The following is an 11,203-nucleotide window of genomic DNA, read 5'->3' on the forward strand; positions in this document are numbered from 1 at the left end:
TCTGTATTGCCTGTCCTCATCAACCTCATCATCAGCTGCTTTCCTTTGTTTTGCTTGTCCTCGTCAACCTCATCATCAGCTGCTTTCCTTTGTATTGCTTGTCCTCATCAACCTCATCATCAGCTGCTTTCTTCTGTATTGCCTGTCCTCATCAACCTCATCATCAGCTGCTTTTCTTTGTATTGCCTGTCCTTATCAACCTCATCATCAGCTGCTTCCTCTGTATTGCCTGTCCTCATCAACCTCATCGTCAACTGCTTTCTTCTGTATTGCCTGTGCTCATCAACCTCATTATCAGCTGCTTTCCTCTGTATTGTCTGTCCTCATCAACCTCATCAGCTGCTTTCCTCTGTATTGTCTGTCCTCATCAACCTCATCATCAGCTGATTCCCTCTATACAACTTATCCCCACCCTCAGTAACCCCTCTCTGTACAACTTGTCCCCATCATCAACTGACGTGCTCTGTACAGCCTGTTGCACCATCAACGGCTACCTCTGTACTGCATGTTCCCATTGACTGAGCCTGGACACAAGAAGGAAAAGGGGCCCAACCTAAGATTCTGGCACTTCACATTCAGAAAATTCCCCTGGATGTATGCCATGTCCTCATTGGGTTAAATGGGTCACAGATTGTAAAGAATCTCACCCTATAATACCTGATGCCCTTCTGGGTTACAGTTAGTGAGGTTGAAAAAAGACGCCAATCCATCCAGTTCAACCTATGATGTGTGTGTGTGTTTGCTGTTAACCGTACATTGTATACCCCTGTATGTTGTACATTGTATACCCCTGTAATTTGTGGCATTAAGGTGCCCATCTAATAGTTTTTTGAAACTATCGATGCTCCCTGCTGATACCTGTCAGGGAATCAATACCCTGCGCAGGCGCACTGGCGCCGCTAACCGGCGAATGCCTATGCGCATGCACGTACGAAGAGGCACCTTGAATAGCTAGAGGCTACCTTACAATAGCTCCTTGCAGTAGTTCGAGGCTACCTTGCAGTAGTTCGAGGCTACCTTGAAATAGTTCGAGGCTACCTTGGAATAGTCAGAGGCTACCTTGGAATAGTCAGAGGCTACCTTGGAATAGTTAGAGGCTACCTTGGAATAAGTTCAAGGCTACCTTAGAATAGTTTGAGGCTACTAAAACAGCCTATTTAAACACAGCAGTCACTCCAGGAAGTTGCTGTGTTATCATCAGCTCTCCTGTATCCTGCGCCTGTTTATATTCTGCTGTTCCTGTTTACCTGACCCGGCTTGTCTTTGGATTCTGGTTACCTGCTGCCCGCCTTGACCTTGGCTTGTCCTGACTATTCTCCTGCCTGATCCTGATCTGTTTATCCGCTACCGGCTATTGGTCCTGGACCTGATCCTGGCTCCACCAGGGAACCCGGGGGACCGCGACCTGGTGTTAGCAAGCAGCCAAGTCCATCCCCACCATCTGGGGCCCTGGTGAAAACCGGCTAACACTTAGACTCTGCACCTCTGGTGAACCTGTGCCACGCCAGTTACCCGGTAAGCCACTCCTCTTACGTCAGGCTCTGCCACATTACCCCATGACAATACCACTGCTTGTGGAAGAGAACACTCTGACAGTAGAGAACCCCTTACACAATTTAAGGTTAAACCGCTTTTCCTCTAGTTTTAGTGAGTGGCCCCGTGTCTTATTGAATTCCCTTTCTCTGAAAAGTTTGTTCCCTATGCTAAGGTCACCAGTACGGTATTTGTAAATTGATATCATATCCCCTCTCAAGCATCTCTTCTCCAGAGAGAATAAGTTCAGTGCTTGTAGTCTTTCCTCATAGCTGATGTCCTCCATTCCCCTAATTATTTTTGTTGCCCTTCTCTGGACTCTCTCCAGTTCCAGCATATCCTTTCTGAGGACCAGTGCCCAAAACTGGACGGCATATTCAAGATGTGGCCGGACCAGAGTCTTGTAGAGTGGGAGAATAATCTCTTTATTTCTGGAGTGAATCCCCTTATTTTGTTGGCTTTGCTTGCAGCAGCTTGGCATTGCATGCCACTGTTGTCCACCAGTACCCCCAGGTCCTTTTCCATCTTAGATTCACCCAGAGGATCTTGGCCTAGTGAGTAACTTGCTTTCGTAATTCTGACACCCAAGTGCATTATCTTACATCTTTCAACATTAAACCTCATTTCATGTAGTTGCCCACCCCATTATTTTGTTGAGGTCTGCTTGTAGGGTTACCACATCCCGCATAGAAGATATTGGCTCGGTTAAGGGCAAAACTTCACTGAACTTTCGTCAAGACAAAGTGTGGAGGGAATGCAGGATCCCCATGTGAACAAGCTCAGGGACCAAAGAACCCCTTCACCAGTATGCCCAAGTACCAGGTCCATTAGGGATCATCAGCTTGTTTACACTGAGTGGAATAGTTCGGGTCGGTACAGTTTGGAAGGGTTAGAATGGTCCGGTCTATTCAGGTGAGCGTTTCCACTGCAAGTCGGGCCACCAGGGGCCATGCAGGGTTTACACCAAATTAAGTTTTTGTTTTGCACTTTCATTTGACGTGAGCATTGACGTTTTCTGTCCGCCAATCAGTGGAATCTATCGTGTGACGCCAGTAGCTCCGCCCTAACCGTACCGTACCATTTCCTATGGCCCTACATCTGAAGGAGGACCAGGAATGGTGTGGTTTGGTTTGGTTGTATGGGCCACTTTCATAATGGAAACACTCAAATTAGCGTACCGTACCGAACCGACCCGAACCGATCCGCTCAGTGGAAACGAGGCATTACATTCTTTCACCATGGCTAAACAGATACATTTTAACTGCTTTATTAGGAAAAGATCAAACACAATTCTAACTTTTGCACGTGACTTTAGTTGTTGAACATGACCCATTTACAGCAGATTTTTTTTTACCTTTAGATTTATCCATGTCGCTCTTCACACTTTTTATTTTTTACCATTTGCAGTACTGTTGCTAGATACAGTATTGACGTCACTCTTAATTTTTTATTGTTTATTTTTATCTTTTTTACGACTTGGGTAGTCTTCTCAGAAAGCCTTTCCACTCTAGACAGACCACATAATTTGATCTTCCTGAGTTGGCACATTAATGTCTTCTAGTGACACGAAGCAGCCTGTGAAACATAAAATGATGAACACACATTTAATCAATTGATGGAACTGCCCTTAATGAAGTGTGCATTTCGGGTTGCAATAGAATCCTCCAGGGATTGTTTGATGACTGGCGAGGAGTGTGTTGTTACTAAGTGGAAGAGGCTCTATTCGCTCTCCTCTTTAACTGGTGCAATCATCTTTCCTTTCTAATCCTCGGTATTTGCGGATGATACTAAACTAAGCATGCCAATATCTTCTATGCAGGATGTGGAAACCTTACAAGCGGACCTGAACAAAATAACGGGGTGGGCAACTACATGGCAGATGAGGTTTAATGTTGAAAAATGTAAAGTAATGCACTTGGGTGCCAGAAACCAGAAAGCAAGCTACTCACTAGGGGGGAACCTCTGGGTGAGTCTAGGATGGAAAAGGACCTGGGGGTACTGGTAGACAACAGGCTTGGCAGTGGCATGCAATGCCAAGCCGCTGCAAGCAAAGCCAACAAAATACTGGGATGTATAAAAAAGGGGATTCACTCCAGAAATAAAGAGATTATTCTCCCTCTCTACAAGACTCTGGTCCGGCCACATCTGGAGTATTCCGTCCAGTTCTGGGCACCGGTCCTCAGGAAGGATGTGCTGGAATTGGAGAGAGTCTAGAGAAGGGCAACACAAATAATTAGGGGAATGGAGGACATCAGCTATGAGGAAAGACTACAAGCACTGAACTTATTCTCTCTTGAGAAGAGACGATTGAGGGGGGATATGATATCAATGTACAAATACTGTACTGGCAACCCTAGCATAAGGAACAAACTATTCAGAGAAAGGAAATACAATAAGACACGTGGCCACTCACTAAGATTAGAGGAAAAATGGTTTAACCTTAACATACGCAGGGGGTTCTTCACTGTCAGAGCAGTAAGGATGTGGAATTCTCTTCCGCAAACAGTCGTATCCGCAGGGAGCATTGATAGTTTCAAAAAACTATTAGATGGGCACCTTAGAGACCACAACATACAGGGGTATACAATGTACGGTTAACAGCAAACACACACACACATCATAGGTTGAACTGGATGGACTGATGTCTTTTTTCAACCTCACTAACTATGTAACTATGTATCCTCAGTGCTCTGGAGGTGTTAGTGGCACATTGGTGGGGGATGGGGTTGGGATGGTTGTTGCATTGTAAGCTTCCTTCATTCTATCATTGACTGTTAAAGAGGACCTGTCAGGACAGATTCTACCGGTCACGGCATTTGGCTCTTAGAAGAGCTACATCTGGTATGATCTCTTCTGAAGCCAGGATGGTTCCCATGAGGCAACTGCAGCCATGGCAGATAATGGTTACCATGACCGGTTTTCTTTAAAACTGAATTCCAGGCAGATATCACATACAATTTTTGTCTTTTTTAATGTATTATTTGTGTGATCTCACTTTAAAATGTAAAAAAATGTTAAATATTGGACTCAATATGGGACTGTTTTTTTGGCTCAAGGACAGGCCCAGGATATTTAAAAGTATCACTGTATGAAATAATTGCGAAATTTGTCTGACGGGTATGATGAGTTCATGATGTGCTTTGTATTTGATAAATAAAGTCTAATGCAAGGAGTTGCCATAATTATCAGGAGCCATCTTTGGCCTGCTGTACCCTTTATGGCTGCAAGAAAAAGTTAGTGAATCCCAATCTCTACATACTGTATATGGCTCCTGTTGACCTTCAACCACATCAAAGGCCGGAAATGGTGTTGTAAAAGAAAAGAGATCTGAGTTTTCCAACCTGTTCGGTGAACCCCCCACCCCCTTTCCCCAATGACAAGCCTCAGCTGGTGTACCACAGAAATTAGATGGACTCCAAAACTGTGTGCCTTCTAAGCTGACTTCTAGCCTTCCCTTCTGTCTTCCACATTTGTACAGGTCCCTCTCTTGTCCTGAAATCGCTTACTCCTATTTCACTGCACACCAGTGGCGGCCCACCTATTGGGGGCGCAGGGGCGCCGTCCCCCCATCCATGCATCCGGCCTCCTAATCTACATGCAGGGTGCCGGATGCATGGATTCCAATGTTTTTTTGTTTTTTTCTTAAGTACGTGATTAGATCCAGAGGCTCTAATAGGCTTCAAAAAAGGGTGGGCTCGGGGCGCAGAGCACTGCGCCCTGAGCCCACCCAGTTGTGTGACAATAGCAAATGAATATTTGCTATTGCCACACTGATTCTACTCCTGGCTAATCAGGAAGCGGGTCCTGAGACCCATTTTCCGATTGGCCGAAAGGAAAAGCCATGCTTTTGGCCAAGGAGGAGGAAGGAGACGCAGGGGAAGCCTGACCCATGGAGGAGACTAAGGGGGAAGCCACCGCTGCCTGCCCTGGACATGTCAGCTCAGGGTGAGAGAGCTGGCGACTGGGGGGGGGGTATGGTGTGCGGGCTGGTGTGGTCTGTTTGCTGACCCCCCAGCCCATGGAGCACCACCTGCCACTGCTGTACACTGTGAGCTTCTGCAGCAAGTCAGATAGAACCCGCCCCAATTTCTGAATTGAGAACATTGAGCATTGTCTAGTCCCACTGTCTCCACTGGGTATATGTAAGGGTTTGCACCCAATTTCTATTTATTTCCCCTGCGGACATTTCACCAGAATGGCAACATTTCAGCAAAGTCTCCTGATTGTTGCTAAGATTTTGTGGAAATGAAAACATTTAATTTCAATTATCTGGGAGAAATGATGAAGTTATTACTGAAAAGGTCCACATGTTAAATGCATCAACTGGTCTAGTTCATTAGGGATATACAGTAGTCATGCTGGAACTCAGTGGTTTAAACAGGGAAAGTAGCTGAACAATATTATTAAAAGTGTTACTATTGAAATGTGGTTTCTTAGCAATTATTCTACAAGGAATGTTTGTGAAGGTTCATAATGAAAAATAAAGAAAGATGTTAATTAGTAATTATGTATTTTTTTTTTTCTTGATCGTAATGTTAAAGTTAATATTTTTTTGTAAATAACAATGTCCTTCTGTTCTTTTTTAGCATGGAAAAGAAACTGGAAAACTTCAATCGCCTCTGAAAGAATCAAACCTTGAGAATTGGATTCAACCACCGGTAATCATTATTTTTATTTGACCAATGTTTCTCGATGTTTTAAAATTATTTCAGGTTATCTTAGACATCTCTGACCAGTTTAATGAGCGGTGAAGGTCTTATCTCTATAGTATGCCTAGACTGGTGATCTGACAAAGGGCATTTATGGGAAAATTGCTGTTTGCTATTTTTTAGACCTGGCGTCAGTTTGTTTGGGCCAACAGCTTCAATAGTCCCTATAAGTGTACTATAGAAGACAGACACAATCTTCTCTTTGGCCCAGTAAGGATCTGTGTTGATGGACTTGATAGGCAAATGTTTCTAAGAGACACTTATGAGATATTTTGGAATTCAGCATGGGTGCAGTTGATCTGCATTTTTCAAATGTTTCTCAATGTTTCAGAATTATTTCAGGTCATCTTATGCCTCGTTTCCACTGAGCGGATCGGTTCGGGTCGGTTTGGTCCGGTACGCTAATTTGAGTGTTTCCATTATGAAAGCGGCCCATACAACCGAACCAAACCGCACCATTCCTGGTCTGCTTCAGATGTAGGGCCATAGGAGATGGTACGGTACGGTTAGGGCGGAGCTACTGGCGTCACACAATAGATTCCACTGATTGGGGGACAGGAAAACTTCAATGCTCACGTCAAATGAAAGAGCAAAACAAACGCCTCATTTGGTGTAAACCCCGCATGGTCCCTGGTGGCCCGACTTGCAGTGGAAACGCTCACCTGAATAGACCGGACCATTCTAATCCTTCCAAACTGTACCGACCCGAACCGTTCCGCTCAGTGGAAACGAGGCATTAGACATCTCTGGCCACCTTAATGTGTGGTAAAGCCATTATCTGTGCAGTATGCCTAGACTGGTCATCTGACAATTCGGGTATTTGTAGCAAGATTGGCGTTTGTTATATTTTAGAGCTGGTGTCAGTTTGTTTGGGCCAACAGCTTCAATAGCCCCTTTAAGTGTACTATTGACTATAGACACAATCTTCTCTTTGGCCCAGTAAAGACCTGTGTTGATGGACTTGATGATACTTCTGAGATCTTTCGGAAAGGTAGGTGCACTTGACCTGCATTTAAATTGTTTCAGCTGGTTTTGCATTCCCATTGACTTGCTAGAGGAAAAAAGAAGTTCTGAGTGAAAGAAAGCCTGGTTGACCCTGCCCCTAATGAGTCAATTTTAGGTTAGCGTACCTTTTGGATCTTTGGGTTGAGTTTGATATGAATTTACATTGACTTGCACTTTGATTTGTATTACTTTGTTCTGTTCTCCAGGGAAGAAAATACATGTAGTACTTTGTCCCAACTCCCTAGGTGCCATCTAATTCTTTTTTTTTTTTTTCCAATAAAACTTTTATTGAAATTAAGAAGATGACATACAGTATTGATAGATCCACATGTAAAGTATAAGTAACACACTTCCGGAAACAATAGGCATATCACATAAGAAATAAGTATTGCTTCTTGAAATATATCCAAGAGAAAAGAGGACAAGATGGTGATGGGAGAATCGGTGAAATACTATACAGCTATGCAAGAATATTGGTGTAAAAGTGCACTTGAGTTTCATAAATGGTCTGGAGATGTCTGCAGTTGAACAAGTGTAACAATCTAAAAAAAGGAGAAAAGGTAATATTGACAATAGATATCCCCATGCAACCCAGGTGTGTGTGTGTGTGTGTGGGGGGGGTGACCCAACATCAATGTCTGTGAGCGTTGAGAACTGAAAGATTAGTATTACTAAGATTTGTAAGAACTGATCCCTGGACTTAGTTATGTGTTATAATCGTCGGTCCTGGACATGAGATTCTAGTATTGGTCAGTAGTTCGGAAATGTATCCAGCATGCCCAAGAATTTGGTGGGGTTGTCTCAAGCTATATGTATAAGTTCCTCCCATCTAATTCTACCTGTGAGGCAGTGCTGTATTTTGGCCTAGGCCAACAAGGCCCAGGCCTAGGATGGCACTTTTCAGGGGGGCAGCAAAAAAGCCACCCCCCTCCACCTGAGACTCTATTGGTCACTGGTTGCTAGAGCCGCCTCTCTCACCCCCCTCTCTCTCTCACTCTCTTTCACATCCCTCTCTCTCTCTCGTCCCCCCTTTCTCTCTCTCCCCCTCTCTCACCCCTCCTCTCTCTCTCTTCCTCTCTCTCATCCCTCCTCTCTCTCATCCCCCCTCTCTCACACTCTCTCTCATCCTCCCCTCTTTCTCTCTCTCTCTCATCCTCCCTCTCTCTCACCCCCTCTCTCTTTCATCCCCCCCTCTCTCACCCACCCCCTCTCTCTCCCTCATCCACCCCCTCTCTCTCCCTCCCACTCCCTCTCACCCCCCCCCTCTCGAGAGATCTCAGGGGTTCATGCTGGGACTTGTAGTCCTTCAATTTTGGTGAGAGTCACATCCGTTAAAAAAGGAGTGGGGCAAATTTACATAGAAGGGGGGAGGGGGGGCACCCAAATTTAGTCTTGCCTAGGACAGCACAAAACCAAAATACACCACTGCTGTGTAGGTCAAACAGTGGGTCCCCCTTCCCTCACGGTTGTCTGACCAAGCAGCTAGAAAGGAGACAACTTCTTTGACAGATGCCACTTTTCTACATCTCCAAGAACTTGCTTGAGACAAGCTCCTCTCGAAGAATGCAGGGGGTAGCGGGGTATTGTCAGCTAAAATAATCAAGACAAACAGGCAAGTGCTTGAGATGAAGAAAAGAGCCCTCTTTCCAAGCAGCAGTCTCCTTGCTAGCTGCATGTTCAGACGGCTGCAATGGTGCTTGTCTGATCTCACAGTTAACCTTATACAGCACTTAGGGTAATGAGATGAGACCACTTCTGCATACTTTCTGTCACGTACCTGGAGGAGATCGAACTGTAGAAGGAGCTTCTCTTGCACCTCTTGTCCAACACCACTGGTAGTGATGACAGGAGGTGTGAAGACACAGAGGGGCACGAGGACCGGTATAACAGGCAGTGCCAGCTGAGGTTTGCAGGAAACAGATGACCATGGACCACCAGGCAAGAACCAGTAACTGAAACACGGTGAAGCTTGATCAGCAGGCAGGAGCGTAGCCGGGACACAAGCCGAAAGGTCATCAACAGCGGGGCAGCAAGGATACAGGAGTCAGAATACAGGCTGGAGTAGGTACACAGTCAGGCAGGAGGGCACAGAAGCACAAGACAGGAACGGAGTCAGAGTACAAGCCAAGGTCACAATAGGCAGGCGGGAATCCAGACAATGGTTTAGTGGTGAATTGGCGCAAGAAGAGGTCTCAATAAAGTCTGGTCCTGGGGACCCGGGGGAGGGGGGGGGGGGAGGGAAACACCAGGGGTAGGGGGACCCCCAAAAAGTTCAGGGGGTAGCTGTCTACTGTAGCGGCTGCCAGCGGAAGAGACAGAAGAGATCTCTGGGGGAGACAAAAGGGAAGACAGCGCAGCGCCTTCTAAGTGCAGCAAGCTATTTATTGCAGCATGTGCAGCAGTAATACACTCACATTTAGTCGGTGAATAAAAGATGCAGTAAGTCAAGTAATGTTGATCATCAGGGGCATCACTAGAGCGGGTGCTGGTGGTGGAGGCAGTGGATCCCGGTGAGAGCGGCAGGGGGGGGTTCCTCCGTGTGTGCAGGGACGGCCTCGGTGGTGTCCACGGGCTCCCCGTCAGCTGGTGGAACGCTGGCACTCGTGGGTCCTGGGATCCTGACGTCACTGACGTCACTCCTGGCGGTGATGCGGGACGCTACGGGAATTCAGAGACTGGTCAAGGGCAAGCTGGGTCAAACACGGTTAGGCAGGTATAACAAGGCACAAGGCACAGGTAAACAGGAACTATCTGAAGACCACCTAGCAATCTGTTCATGTAATAGTTCAGCTTAAATAGGCCGTTTGACCCCAGTACGAGTCACGTGCCTGTGCATATGCCTATTTCTTCTTGTTCACACGCTAATACGTTTGCACATGCGTGCCAATGCCCGTTCTGTATTGAGCATTTGCTCATAGTTATGAGCATGAACATGTAATGTCCCTCTGGTTCCAACTGAGCTTCTCTTACACTTTCATTCTTCATGCTTTACATTCTTTAGCTTATTCTTACTTTTTTAAATGTATTTTACTAAGTTTTTATTGAGTTTTAAAAGTAAAGAGTTCAATGACAATATTGCGAACAGAGCGGCAGATGCAGCTGCCTCAAATGTCAGTAACAGTGCGACATAAGAAAAAGTTACAATAGATAGCGAGAAACACAAAGTTATGACAAAAGAAGAAAATATGTGCACAACATTAGTTCAAGGCACAGGTTCATTCACATATTTTTAAGGAAAAGAAGAGAATTCCATTCAAGAGTATTTCATCAACAAAATAGCATATGTTATCAGCTATTTACGTGAGATACCAGGTAACCCAAGGCTGCCAAGATTTCTCAAAGGATAGAAACGAGTCTTATCTTAAAGCAAGTACTTTTTCATAAAGATAATGTTGCTTAGGTGCTATCTCTTTGTTTCTCATGATTAGTAATTTAGCGGAAAGCAGTATGTTAGGGACAATGTTATGGTATAGAGGTTGGAAGGTCTCTATCCCTAAATTCAAAGATGCTAAAGCAGGGTTAGGAAGCATGAAAATACCTAAGACATCTGAGAGAATTTAAAAGATTTTCTGCCAGGAGATGCGTATAATTTTACAGGACTAAAATTACGTTTTCCATATTACCATTGCCACGCCCTTGCCAGAATAAGGAGGACTTGGTGGAAGAAAATTGAGCTAAACAATGTGGCGTAAGAATGTAAAATACCATCTTGTTACTATTTTTTGGGAAAGATCCCAGTTATTTTTAACCAGAGCTTTTTTCCAGCTGGAATTGGTGGAACTCAGTTCCACTACCTCTGGTATACCTTCTGTATTTACAAGTGACAGCTTGTCTCCCAACAGCTCACACATATCTGATCTCATGAACAACTCCTACTGAGTGCAGGATGGGGACAAGGGAGATGCAGGTGCCCGGGGTGCAGTGCAGATGCCTACACCCCTACTGGATGATCTCCC

The 11,203-nt window shown here is 45.1% G+C and overlaps 1 protein-coding gene across 1 annotated transcript in view; it reads left to right on the forward strand.

Annotated features, from left to right (window-relative positions):
- Positions 1 to 11,203, forward strand: part of LOC309559919 (protocadherin-11 X-linked-like) — a 2,238,392-nt gene that overhangs the window by 1,102,380 nt on the left and 1,124,809 nt on the right. The window contains exon 4 of the mRNA XM_082263375.1: positions 6,120 to 6,191. Within this exon, the coding sequence (XP_082119501.1) occupies positions 6,120 to 6,191 (72 nt within the window). The remainder of the gene's footprint in view (positions 1 to 6,119; positions 6,192 to 11,203) is intronic.

This window comes from Pelophylax lessonae (assembly GCF_965119305.1).
Source record: "Pelophylax lessonae genome assembly, chromosome: 7".
Classification (NCBI taxonomy): Eukaryota; Metazoa; Chordata; class Amphibia; order Anura; family Ranidae; genus Pelophylax; species Pelophylax lessonae.